The 14,742-nt window shown below is 35.3% G+C and overlaps 1 protein-coding gene across 3 annotated transcripts in view; it reads left to right on the plus strand.

The window, feature by feature from the left end:
- Window positions 1–14,742, plus strand: part of birc6 (baculoviral IAP repeat containing 6) — a 250,266-nt gene that overhangs the window by 163,559 nt on the left and 71,965 nt on the right. For all 3 annotated transcript variants that reach the window (XM_039739062.1, XM_039739063.1, XM_039739064.1), the window contains exon 65: window positions 1,461–1,626. In XM_039739062.1, coding sequence (XP_039594996.1) covers window positions 1,461–1,626 — 166 coding nt within the window. The remainder of the gene's footprint in view (window positions 1–1,460; window positions 1,627–14,742) is intronic.

Genomic DNA, 14,742 nt, shown 5'->3' on the forward strand with positions numbered 1-14,742 from the left:
TGCGTGCGGGATGACCAGTGTATTAGAAGAAAAAAGATCTCAGTCTGGCTGCCCTTTATGTCAATCAAGTGGCAAATGCCATAGGGAGGATATGTGATAGGCTAACATTTAAAAAAAAAAAAGTTTTTGAATGCAACGTGATCTTCCTACACTACCTTTCCACTCTACCGGTCGATCGCGATCGACGTATTGGGCACCCCTGCTGTAGATGTTCTGCAGCAATTAAAGTAAATGAAGCCCTACAAGTTGAAGCAAACAATTTACGCAGGTGTCCCAACTTGCTGTAACCCTCTGTCTGTCTTAAAGCAGAGTTGGAATGCACTGTGTTACTACACCCTCTGATGTGCTGAACAGGAAATTCAAGGTATTAATTGCTGGGGTTCAGACATCACAGGTGTCTTAATTTCCAAAATATGTAATTGCTTCTAAATGAACAAAGTGTACCGAAATTCAAGTTTTATGAATACCGTGTATCAAAATTGCCCTTATCTTTCTTGGGTCTTCTCCTTTTGAGGTAGTTGTTGGAGGTCAAACAGAATAAAAGCATATGTTCTTCATTGTTCTGAATGCAGTTGGATTAAATGATTTGGGTATCATTTTTAACCAGTTTTATTATGACCTCTTTAAGTTATTCTGTGGACAGTGATTAGCGGAAGAAATAGGGCTCATACATTATGACAGACAATTGTAAATGATCTGCAGCTTTACCAATAGTCTGGCTGGAAAAGCCTTTCGATCTATTGTAGATTATTGTTACTCATGTGAGAATTCAATAGGTATTTAAATTTCAGTTTCTTAAAATGTGGACCCCCTAAGTAGAATGCGATGAAATAATCTGCATAACTCTGCAGTTACGGCTTTAAAAGCTCACCGGGCAAAATTTGGTGCATTTGTAGTTGGTTGCTACTACTATTGTGTTTTTATCTACTTTGAGCTCTTTGCTCTGCGGATGTCTGTCTTGTGGTTCCAGAATACAGATATAAAACATCTGGAGCTTGAGTGTTTGGTTGTTATGTTCCAAAACTTTGAAATTCACTTCGGATTAGCTGTAGGCAGTTGCAGTTTTTTTTGTTTTAGACATTTTCAAATTGACACTTTAATTCCACTTAAGTATTTTTTGCACTTTTTTTTTTAAATAACTTGTTCTTTTTTATGTAATTTTATATTCTGTGTAGACATTTGTCATTCAATATTTTTGTATTTCATGGGTTTTTATAATGTAAAATAAATTTGTCACTATGTAAACAGGCACTTAAATAAAATCCTTGAATCCTACTAGAAAAATAAAAATACTTCTATATAAGTTGTACTGATAATAATTGGGAAATCATGCAAATAGTTAATCTGGTTCTAATATAGCTAGAGCTTTGTAAAATAACCATGAGCATAAATGACGAAATGTTAGTGTATGAATTTAAGTTGAAGAACCATTTTTTGATACGCATTTTTTTTTCTTTCAGGTTCTTGCAAGTTACATCAATACAGCTGGTAGCAGTGTGACGGGAGATCCCCATAATGGTGAGGGCAGAGGACAAAACAGTAATGCTCTTCCATGTGTTCTTCAGGAGTTACTTAGCCAGTCTTGTCTCATCCCTGCTATGTCATCTTACCTTCGGAATGATTCAGGTATTGTGCTTTATGTTTCTCCGTTATTCATTTTTCCCTTTGTCATATTATCATATTTATAGTTGAATATTGTGATTTTCTTAATGTTTTTATTTGCCTAGAAGAGTGATAAAATGTATGTTACATGTATAAAAGAAATAAGCAAATCAGAAACATAAGACCTCCAAAATGTGAGTATCATTTAGCATCTAGTGCATCTCAGCTTATAATTTTACTGTGAAGTTAAGTGCAGAATTTCAAGAAACAGAAGTATGTTTGCAGAAAAGAACAGTTTGAAGAGCAGTAATAATCTCAATAGCTTACTAATATTATTGAAATGTTATACAGCATGTAGAATTCACCACAGTCAACTCAATCACTGATAGACAAATGTGGGCTGATTGGAATGCACACCCTCCTCCTCCCTAAGCAGCGTCCCTGGTGGATCCTCGCAGAGTGTCTGCTCCGTCTCAGCCCTGCTGTCTCAAAAGACTTTTGTTTTGCTTGCTTATTAGTTGCCTGAGATAAAAACTGAATGTTGACCTTTTTTGTTTGTCATAAAATTAGCATTCAGAAAAGAGCGATTTTAATGTGCTAAAACGTTACTTATTGAGCAGCAGATGTAAAAATCTTGTTCTTTTTCAACACGATTAAATATTTAAAAATTCTCAGTAACTATTGAGGTTAACATAGTAACCTTGAAGTGTCTTGGTTTTCAAGGTGTGTATATATATATATATATATTTATATATATATATATATATATATATATATATATATATATATATATATATATATATATATATATAAAATATAAAAATTATACTCTGAGTCCCCCGTGGCTCTGCCCATATAGTAGTGAAACAGGACAGTGAGGAGGGCCTTGCCCAGCAGCCTCTGTCTCAGATTAGCGTGAATATATCGCTTCTGCAAGCGAACTGTGATTCATAGCACGATGAGAGAAGTCACAAATCAACCGGAATGTTCAAGCAAATGGTAGAAAAAAACCTGATCTAAATCTGTTAAGTAGTTCTCTCGTTCGCTAGCTATGCGGAGGTAAGGTACACGCCCCGAGTCTGGAGCATGAGTGAGGTGGTCCTTGCCCCCTGCTGCCCCTCAGCCCACTGCATGTCTATCGGATTCGCGCAAATCAGTACCGCAAGCGAACTGTGATACATAGCGCAATGAGAGAAGTTGCAAAATCAACCAGAATGTTCAAGCAAATTATAGAAAAAAAACCCCAATCTAAATCCATTAAGTAGTTCTCTCGTGTAAAGCAGAAAGACATTGGATTTTATATATATTGAGACTAATTATATTATATTATATAATTAATATAGTAATTTAATTATAATTCAAATAATTAAGATACATTTCTATAGTTTCGCTTTCATCCCACCCTAAGCTCTGTATGTCAGGAACTTCCTTGTATAATGTGATGGCTCTCTCTATTTCACTGGATTTCTAATGCATCCCAAAGATATACACATTAAATTTATTGATAACACTTAATTTGCATGTCCTCCCCGTATTTACGTGGGTTTCCTCCCACAGTCCAAAGATATAAAAGTTAGGTGGATTGGCAATACTATATTGGGCCGGGATTTGTGTGAGTGTGTGTGTTCGACTGACTCTAAATTGGCCCTGTGTGAATGCGTGATATTTGTCCTTTGACCCTGAATACTTAAATTCAGATAATGAACAGACAATTTGTCATTTATGAGAAACAGACCTTACAGCATCTATAACTTTTTGACTTGTGGACATTAGTTACTTTTCAGGAGTCAGTTGTAAATGTCTTGTGATAAGTTTAGGGCTATTTCTTTGACTGATGCGACTATAATAAAAAATCATAATCATTATCATATTTTTATCTATTGTCACATCTTCATGAATTTAATTTTTTCTTTTTTTTCCCCCCAAGTAAATATTTTTGATTTATAACACATTTTCTATCTTTTCTTTGAGAAAATTTTAAAAGTATTTCAAAATAAGCCCATTCTAAATGAACACAATATAATTTAAAAGGCAACACAATGTAATTTAAAATAAGACAGTTGCTGATTCAAATGTCAATTTTCATCTATTTCTCTCATTTTCTAATCCAACAAGGAGTCAATCAAAATTGCACCTTTTATTATGGCTATCTTTGCTAAAAATGTGTACATATAAGTGTATATGTCCCGCCAGCTTAAATAGGGTAATGTCTCATTAACATAATATGTGGAACTTGCTTCCTGTTCTTGTTTTTGTGGACTTCATAAAAATGTAAAAAAAAAAATAAAAAACAAAGGAATTTCCTATTGGGTTAAAGCATTATTTCTTTAACTATTTCTGAGTAGCTTTTTAAAAAACATATTGTCCATGACAGATACCAGTAAAGATCTGAAATGAAAGAGACAAAGTATTTTGGCATTTTTTTGGTCAACTAGACATCTAACAAGTTGGCCTGGTGCTAAGTTTTATTTACGTGAACCCCAACCCTGACCCCAATTTAAAGAAAAATTGAGTAAATTGCTTAAGGGTGTGTCATTTTTGGTGGTTAAATGCTAGACTGGAATTCCCACCATCACTGTAAAATATTACCATAAAGTAGGACCTGAATAGGTGTATTTATTATTGACAGTAAATGTTTTTGAGTTCTCATTACCCAGGAACTGTGTTTTCTTTTTCCATCTCCCTTAGTGCAGTTTTCAATACATTAAATGATTACTTTTCTATTTAGATCTGTGATGTGTCTTGATAAAAATAAAATTTTTACATGAAAATGTCCCAGACACAATGCAATAATCTTTCGTTTCAACATACTCTTAATTTCAGGGAAATGCAGAATGTGCATTGCAGAAGCAGTCCATTATGTTTGCAAATAGAAAGCCATTCAGTCAGTTTCTGAAGAGCAAAAGTAAATAAGTTGCCATTGCAGTCACCTTACATGTGCCAGTACAGTTAGTCAGTCACCCTGCAGGTTCCCATAGGTTTTTTTTTTTTTTTTTTTTTATTAAATAGACCTGCTATTACCTGGCTTAAGGTTAGCTCCGCATGGACAAAAAGTATAAAGTTGGCCAGAATATTATTAAACAAGGTGTATTTTGACCTAATATTTATGGACTAAATACATATAAAAAGTTTGACAACTGAAAGGAGGTCCAATCTGTCACGCTAATTTAATAAAGTGGAGTAGAATCCTAGATGGAGTGCTCTAACATGTTGAATACACACAGTGATTGTATATCTCTGTTAAAAATTAATTTTCTAAAATGTATGCATGGAGTAACATTGAGGTGTGTGTGGGAAGTTAAGTTAACCAATATGAAAGTTTAATCTTTTAAAATAATTCAGTTACATAAACTGTTATCACACTGTTTTGTTAACAGGGAGTCTTATACAAAAATAAAATTGATAGCAGAATACAAACACACATTTGTAGACTACATTAAATAAATGTTTTTTAACAGCGTAATGCAGATTTCAAGTATTGTAAAACAGCATTAAATAATGTTTTGTTAGGTGAAGGTTGTAGAGAGTCTCTGAATAATTGTAGGTCAGATTTCTTAAACTTCATATTTCTGACATGGAAAGTTAAAATTTCTGTTTGCTGCAATAGACCACAATGGTAGAATGCACGTCTGGAGCTTTGCCAGTAAATTATAGTGTTGGCAAAATAAGGAATCCTCACTATCTGCACATAATGAGGTTTATCATTAGTGTAACATAAATACTGAGTACATACAGTGTTTGTTCACTCTATGAGATGCTTGCGTAATTCCTATCCTCTTTCATTCAATTCAAGATAAGTGACTTTTATGGTTAACTTGCCGCAAGCAGCAGGAGAAGTGAGTTTATGTATCTGCAGCACGGTGTGCTTCTCCTGATGTTTGACTAACTTGTAATGAGAATCTGTTTTACTGTCGGAACTGTAAAAAAGGTACATGTATTTCATATACTTGCTGAAGTAACCCCTCTGAAAATAAATGTGTAAAGGCAAACTAATTCATAATTGAAGTTAGACTGTTTCTCTGTTTTATGACAGACAAGTCTGAACTCCACCAATTTTCAGTTGAAATTTCAAAAAGCCATATATATCAGAACATATTTGAGAAATCTTATTGCAAATTAGACTTTCCTAAGACATCTCTTTGAAGAATGTGTGCCAAATTCCAATAACATTGGTCCACTGAGAGCTGAGTTTTCATACAGACCGAGAGACATGGCAATTGCAGTAGGCACTGAAAATACTGACAAAGGCGGTTTTGAAAGAATGACTTTGTTTTGGTTACAATTTTGTTTGTGATTAGTATTCAGCTGCTGTAGTTCCTTGCCTGTTAATGTTCTGGTATAATGAACTTTTCATTAATATAATTTATTTTTAACAACTGATCTTGCTGTGGCAAAGAAAACAAACATGATAGCTTATTAAAGATGATATTAAATAAGGCAGTAGGTTTGTTTGTATTTGTTTTGTGTCTTTAGGTTACCATTCTTTTTGTTGTCATTCTTGGAAGTAGGCTAAACTTCTAGAATATGTCAGGTGGTCACTGTTATGTTTCACAATTGCAGCGTGTTGTTTAGTTGTACACGGTACCATGAAGATGCAGCGTATACTTTTGACTTAGTAATAATTTTGATGAAAATAGATACTGCCATATGAAAAATTCTTTGGATTTTTGTTTCTCATTGGCTGAGCTTTCAAAGTAGCAAATTCCTTTTGATATCTGACATGCCTTATAGAAACAGGAGTATTTCAGCAGTGACATTAAGTTTATTGGATTAACAGAAAATATGCAATATGCATCATAACAAAATTAATTAGGTGCATAAATGTGGGCACCCCAACAGAGATATGACATCAATACTTAATTGAGCCTTCTTTTGAACATATAATAGCCTCTAGATGCTGTCCTCCTATAGTCTTTGATGAGTGTCTGGATTCTGGATTGAGGTATTTCTGACCATTCTTCATACAAAATCTCTCCAGTTCAGTTCAATTTGATGGACAGCCTGCTTCAAATCATCCCATAGATTTTCGATGATATTCAAGTCAGGGGACAGCCATTCCAGAACATTGTACTTCTCCCTCTGCATGAATGCCTTTGTAGATTTCGAACTGTGTTTTGGGTCACTGTCTTGTTGGAATATCCAACCCCTGCGTAACTTCAACTTTGTGACAGATGCTTGAACATTATCCTGAAGAATTTGTTGATGTTTGGTTGAATTCATCTGACCCTCGACTTTAACAAGGGCCCCAGTCCCTGAACTAGACACACAGCCCCACAGCATGATGGGACCTCCACCAAATTTGACAGTAGGTAGCAGGTGTTTTTCTTGGAATGCGGTGTTCTTTTTCTGCCATGCAAAGCGCTTTTTGTTATGACCAAATAACTCCATTTTTGTCTCATCAGTCCAAAGCACTTTGTTCCAAAATTAATCTGGCTTGTCTAAATGAACATTTGCATACAACAAGCGACTCTATTTGTGGCGTGAGTGCAGAAAGGGCTTCTTTCTCATCACCCTGCCATACTGATGTTCTTTGTGCAAATTGAGCTGAATTGTAGAACGATGTACAGATACGCCATCTACAGCAAGATGATCTTGCAGGTCTTTGGAGGTGATCTGTAGGTTGTCTGTAACCATTCTCACAATCCTGCACATATGCCACTCTTGTATTTTTCTTGGCCTGCCAGACCTGCTGGGTTTAACAGCAAATGTGCCTGTGGCCTTCCATTTCCTGATTCCATTCCTTACAGTTGAAACTGACAGTTTAAACCTCTGAGATGGCTTTTTGTAGCCTTCCCCTAAACCAGGAGACTGAACAATCTTTGTTTTCAGATCTTTTGAGAGTTGCTTTGAGTTGCAGTTGACCACCTTAAATACCTTTTCTCATGATTGGACACTCCTGTCTATGAAGTTCAAGGCTTTAACGAGCTGATCCATCCAATGGTGTTGCAAGTAATCAGCATTGAGCAGAGACAGGTATTCAAATCAGCCAAATGACAAGGGGACCCACATTTTTGCATAGCCAGTTTTTCACATTTGATTTAATTTCATACAGCTAAATACTGCTTCACTAAAAGTCTTTGTTCAGAAAACACCCAAGTTCTCTGATGTTCCTAGGAAATGAAAGACATACCACAGTTATCTTTTTTTTTTTTGAAAGGAGAGTAAATTATTATGCAGGCTGAGAGGGGTTCCCAAACTTTTTCATTTGACTGTATATATTCATATTTCAATTAAACATATGTAAATTATCTTTAGGTGGTGTTGTCATTTTTGATTTTGTTAGACTTTTAAGAAAATTGCAGATTTAAGTACCAGAGGCCTATTAAGCAAGCTTTCAAGGAGAAGCCCTATTCATATTGCCTGATCACTTTAGATGTATACTGCATCTTTTGCTGTTCATCACAAAAGAGAAGACATACCATCCAGTATGGAAGGATATTCTTTTTTTTTGCTTTTATAAGTAGTTTTCCTTTCATCACTTATTACTATTAATAATAATAATAATAAAACTCTCCTAAAACTGTATTTTAGACTGTTTTTTTTTTTTTTTTTGCACCATCTCATGAAGTTTCTCTGCAACTGTTAAATATTTAAACAGCAAATCTTTAATGTCCGACTGAACAGAATAAAAGTATTTTAAAGCCTAATAGTCAAAGACAGCAAACAGCACTGAAGGACTTAGTACATTTAATTTGTAATCTCTTTTAGGGGCATTCATATCTGGTTGGAATTGTTAGGAGTTTTTTTTTTTTTAACCACACATTCTAAATTACATAATGCCGCTGAGTATTGCTTGGAAGTAAACCAGTGTGCGTGTATGTATTGATGCAGGTTTTGTTGAAAAGTATTGTTCTGTCATTATACAGTTAATTACAGTGCCTGTTGTGGAGAACCTAGCATAATTGTCTAGCGGTTTTAGTGTAATTAGAGCATCCCTCGGATCATTTGCTTTAAATATGCATATGTAGGCACTTTATTTAAGTGGTATAAATGCATTAAAGTGTTGACATGCCATTTTCAAGTTATTGAAGGCATACGTAATCTTTTTTTTCCCTTTTTTCACAGAATGAGAGGTTAACATGATAATGCCTTTTGAAGTAAAGTGTTCCCATGAGCACTGAGGTAGCCAAAATACTTTAGCATTCTGCATGGAATTACAATATGCAACAACATGTAAACTGATTTTTCTGAACTATTTTCTTTCATTTCTTCACTGAAAACTGTAAATATTTTTGAAATATTTACTATATTGTTTCTGCATTAAGGGCCAGTGGGGCACAGCCAATTCCAGGTGTGCAAAATAATTATAAACTTCCTTTAGTAATTTATTTTTAAAGTGTTTATAATAACCCTCAGCTTTGTCTTAGGCAATTTTTTTGAATTTTCTATCTTATGCTCAGTGCTATCTAGAAAAATATTGCTTTTTGTAGTATGTGAAAGTGTCCTGACAAGTAGTGCAAGTTTGTTTCTTGCCAATAGGGCTGAACCAATCGGCGCTTCAAGTTTCTCTCCTCGTTTAGCATATGTACTCATGTGCAACCAGAACATTTCTAGTATAGCGATTGGATTTGAAAATCATCACCATAAAGAAAGTCCTTTTTTTTTTTTTAATATAAAAAAGTATTGTTATTTAATAATTTTAAACCAAACCCCAAATCTAAGGCTATGCTAGCATGTGACACTTGTAATTCTTAAAAGGGAGACCGATATTATTTAAGTTAATGTGAACAGTACCCAAGCCTGCACATAGGAAAATTCTGTTATGGACCCATTAGTTTTAATGCCAAAAAACACCTCTGAATGTTTGTATTTTCTCACCGTTAGACTTAATTTCCATGAGGTATGTAGCTTACCCTTACGTTATTTGTTTTCCCTTCATTTTGTATTACACCTAATGCATTTGACGGCAATGCTGCGCACATTATGAATCTCTCTGAGTCATTACTAACTGTCACTAGACAACCTAAAACTAGCACATACACAATGGTACTTGCAGCACGCAGGCAACACTTTTGCAAAATAACACTGTACTTTTTCCCAAATTATGCAGTAATGATTGTGAAATAACGCAATATTTTAAGTAACATGATAAATGTTTTTGAGTGTTGAGAATAAGCTTGTGTAGTTTTATGTCAAATGGTTTATTTTTTTATTTGATTAGAATTTATACCAAATGCTAAAGAGCTGCTTTGAATGGCATGCATCCTGCTTTGAAGTTAACAGAGAAATTGGGAAATTTGCATTTGGCATGATGATATAAAGAGTGTCTTTCATTTACTGGGGTTGTGAGACAAAATTTGATTGTAATTTTGCTGAAAATGGTGGCACAAGCTAGCTTAGTTTCAATTCTTTTTTGTCCAACCTTGTTGCTTTTGTAAAATTGAAGATATCTACCTTTTAAAGGAAGAACTCAGCTAGATGTTGCATATTTATTTTATTTTACCTGAAGATATTTCTGAACCAAAAATTGTCTTGTTATTACACAAAGCTAGGGACATAAGTGATTTAAAATTGTTTTTAGAATTTTTTTTGCTTATACAGGACTTGTGTGTACATCAGACTTCTGGAATTTGACTTGTAAGTTGAGTAGCAATCTTTTTTTTTTCTTGTCAGTATTACTAATTATTTTAGGTATCTTATTTGTAATGAGCCTCTTTCTAGAAGTAATACAAATGACGTGTTTTTATATTGTCAAGACTTTTTAAGGCATTACTCTAACATGTTTTCCACAACCTTAAACTGAAAAGACCCACAGAAGTGTTGTTTTTTTTTTTTTTGTCTTTTTGATCGAGGCCCCAAAGTTATTCACATAGCACATTAATGGCAGAGGCTAAGTGCTGTTGAAGAGGTCATTCTTTAAGATTACTGTGTGAGCTTGGATGCAGTATAGTGGTGACAGCTAAAGATCTGTAGGCATCTCTTGAATTTGGTAATGCATGTGCCTCTGTCCCTCTAGTAAGACAAAGATTGATTTTAAAATCAACTCCCAAAAAAATGTAACAAGTTATATAGTCCACCTGGATGCTCCGCCTGAGATGAGGGTTAAACTTTTTTGTAAAATTACATTGTGTTACATTTAAAGAAAACAAAGCACTGCCTGCCAACACTTGCAAATCGTCTCAAGTGTAAAGCAAAGCATACAGGTGTAAAGGGAGCATAATAGTGTAGGGGTGCTTAGTTGTCACAGTGCCTAGAGGTCTTGTAGTCAATTAAAGGAAGAACGAATTCCAAAAAAAATCTGTTTGATTATGAGGCTTGGCAGTAAAATCAAGCACATGAGTAAAGAATGGCTTAAATGGTGAAAATTCTGCATTTAGAATGATCAGCTTAAAGTGTTGATCTTATTTGTGATGAAAAAATGTGGCATGATGTGAGGCAACACGTCACACACATGGAAATTAGCTGAAACGGTTCTGTAAAGACAGATCGGCCAAAATGCTTCTGACCAGCAGTTTCAGGTAGAGTGGTTTGGTTGAGGTTTTTGTAGCTGGGGGGGGTTCCTCCAGATGATAAACAAATACTTTTTTCCTTCCTTTACCGTACCCATTTAAAGAGCATATTTAATAAAGATACAAAACAAGCTTAGTTTTGTGTATGTGTAAGACACATTTAATCAGACTGACCCATCTATTGTGACTTTTCTCATAACTCTATATAGGTACATTAATGTTTTTAAAAATATTGGACTTTAAACTAGAGTTCGCATCCCTAAATGTAATTTTCCATATGAGAAACATGTCTCATTTCATTTTGAAAATATTCTTGAAATTATAGTAATTAGTTTAGAGCTACTCACATTTTTGTCACTACCATATAAAAAATCTTACTGTTTTTCTGCTGTAATTAAGCACATAAAGTATCAGAAAAATGTCCTTGTATATGTGAGTAATTTACAAATGGACTGCTGTTCCACCTTGGGCTTTGTCCTGCCTTGTCCCTTTTGCTGCTAATGTGGTCTGTTCTGTGTTAATGTGCTTGATCATGAAGGATCAAAAGTAGACAGTTACTGCATCTCTGCTCTGATCAAAGACTTGTCTACCTGTAGTATCTTTTGCTCTGGCATTAGCTCCTAGCTGAGGACTATACTGTGGACAACAGCCTTTTACTGAAGAGATAAAAAGAAACAAGTTATAAAAGGGATACACTACATTAAGAAATGTTACGTGTGTATTCAAAAAAAGGAGTTATACTCATCATTCTGCTGTTTAATCTCTTTCTGCATGCACCAAATGCTCTGATTTGGTAAGAAGTATTGCATTGTGTCTTTTTCCCTATTTGAACAATTCTAGCCCTCAATCAGCTGCAGCCAGTCAACTGACTAAAGAGTAAATTTTCTTGTGTCTGGCTTAGTTGAATTTTTAGTCTACTCCACATTATATCCACTTTTCACCTGCCCTTACTTGTTTGCACTCTTAAGCTCTAAGTTCTTCTTTCGTGCTTTAATAATTAGACACTTTGAGAGAGTATCCTAAAACCCAATCTGCTTCCCCTGTCTGATTTCAAATCTTATCACACTTTGAACACTGTTCTTTTATACAGTCACTCTGACATTCTGGTGTGGCTGGCTTTCTCTTGGCTGTTAAAGGATATTGAATAGACAGGCCTTACCTCTAGTGGGAGTTTTAACTACCTGAATAATTAAGTATTCACATGAAAGCCCTGTCACTTTGTTTTCATTTCTTCTGCCTTATGTGGTGCTGCTCTAGTCTAATTCTGGCAAACTGAAGTTGTCCATCAGAATAAAATGCTCCCTGTACACATTTGTTTAATGACATTTTAAAGGCTTGAATCTTCCATGCTGATGCTGCTTGGTGACCTGTTACACATGTTTATTTTTTTAATCTACTAGGGGGCTTTGCCCCCTGCTCGCTTCGCTCACAACCCCCGTGTTTAGTTTTCCAGATACACACTTTTAAGATTTTTTTTCTTTGAATTTTTACTATTTAATTAGTTTCACTTTTATTTTACACCTTCGCTAAAAATAGTATTTGGAATCTTTCGAGTTCCAGCATGCTGAATCTGTTAAATGCGGTCAGTGAGACGTGCTTAATGACTTTGTATCATAATTCAGGACAGGTTTCTCTGTTTGGAATTTCAGCACAGACAAAACAATCTTCATCATCAGCAGTTAATCATTTTTTTTTTTGCAACGTAACCCAATAAATGCATGTGAGGTAAACTCCGTTTTTTGAAATTCTTGGACTTAAACTTCAAAGCCTTAGAATATTTACATACTTCTGACATATCACCAATGTCCATATATTTAATCTCTCTTCATCTTTTCTTTATTTCTCTGAGTAAAAAGTTCTCTTTGTTTGCGCTAATACAGTCTTTTGAATTCCACTGTTCATTATCTCTAACCTGCTCTGCATGTGTTTGGCCCCCTTGTTTTTAACCTCTTTATGACGTTTTGCTTTTTTTTTTTTTTTGTACTCTTTGCCTTTAATTTCTGACCTCGCTTTGTCCTGCTTTTTTTTTTCCAATGACACCTGTTCCATGGTGATTATTTTCCCTTTTTTCGAGTAATAATTTCCATTTATTCTCGCTACTGCAATCTTTACTTTCTTTTTTTTTTTTTGATACTTTCTAACTTTCCTACTTTCATATTTTTTAACTTTCTCTGCATTTGTATTGCGGCAACTTTTTTTGAGCCTTTCGAAATCCACTGCTTCTCTTACCTGCTCTGCATGTGTATAGCGCCAACGTTTTTGAACGGCTTTATGAAGTTCTACTTTGACTTTTAATCCTGAGCCCAATTGGACGTGCTTTTTTTTTTTTTTTATAAATTCCACTTGTTCTGGGCTGATTATTACTTCCCTTATTTTCTGAATTTGCACCTAGATTATTCTTTTTTGCATTTTTTTCTCTCTTAATGCTTTTGAGTCTCTTTTCTTCTCGCTGCTCTTTCTTCTTCGCTTAGTCGTCGACGTTTCATCAATAACGTATTGTCCTTACACGCTTTATATGTGCTGAGAGCCCTAGATTTGTGTGTGCTCAAAGCTTTTACAGACTGAGTGCTTTGTTGCCCGTGGTCTTATTTGATATTCGTTGTAAGTAGGGCGTGTCTTGCAAGAATCTCATGTTCTACATCCCCGTGAGACAATCCTGGGTCAATCTCTTGGCACAAAGTCTCATGTTTAAGGTCCCCGTGAGACTCTCCGTGGCCAATCTCTTTTGTCTCGCAGGTCTTTTAAGTGTCTTCTGTGATCTCCATGTGAAGATCACGTCTCGTCTCCCTAGTCTTTCTCTCCCAGAATTTTTTTATAATAGAAATGTTTTACCCACCCTTTTGCAATTAAGCATTTCAAATCTCCCTTTGTCTACAGTGAAGTATTTACTTATTAACTAGCCATGTGCACCCAACTACGTTGCGCGTGTTAAAGTTGTCTGTGAATGGCTCCCTGTTTAAACGTGGCTGCCAGTCGTGAACTGGGCCCTTCGTCGCACAGCATTATGATTTTTTATAAGGGAAACAAAATTACAAAAGAAAACCCTTGGATATTGATTCGATAGGAATGGCCTACTCGGAATCACTCTCCAAATCGTAATTATGTGGTGGTGTAGGGGCATTTCTGCTTCTGTCCGTTCACAGTCCATCTCGTTTTCACGACGCTGTTGTTTCCTCTCACGTTCTCTTGTCAACCTTTCTCCAGTCTCGCAGGTTGCTTTGTGGCAATCCAAAGAGTAAGGCAATATACACGGAGCAATGGTTATAAAAGGGGGACCCATAGGTATCCATGCTCTTTAAAGCATAAATAGGGATCACTTCACTGACATGTGAGCAAGCCACGGTACAACTGTGAGACGCACAGCACTCGCCGGCTACAACGTAACAATAATAATTTCCGGAAAGTGCTGTTGCGTTGTCATTCATTTTACCCACTGTCTTTTTTTCATTCATATGTTAAGTAGGCACGTACCTTTTATCTTCGGCAATCTCATTCTCTAACCAGGCCTCAGTAGCTAACCAGCGTAACACTGTCCATCAACCCTTTCGTTATTCCGGCACATTGTTGAAATCCTTGAGTAATAACAACGTACTAAACTGGAAGGTGGTCTACGCATGCGTGGAATTCGCGGAAGAACAAAGATCAAGATCTAAATGAAGATCTCTTTAGTTAATTTAAAGCACAACAATTT

The sequence above is a fragment of the Polypterus senegalus genome, chromosome 16, assembly GCF_016835505.1.
Source record: "Polypterus senegalus isolate Bchr_013 chromosome 16, ASM1683550v1, whole genome shotgun sequence".
Lineage (NCBI taxonomy): Eukaryota > Metazoa > Chordata > Cladistia > Polypteriformes > Polypteridae > Polypterus > Polypterus senegalus.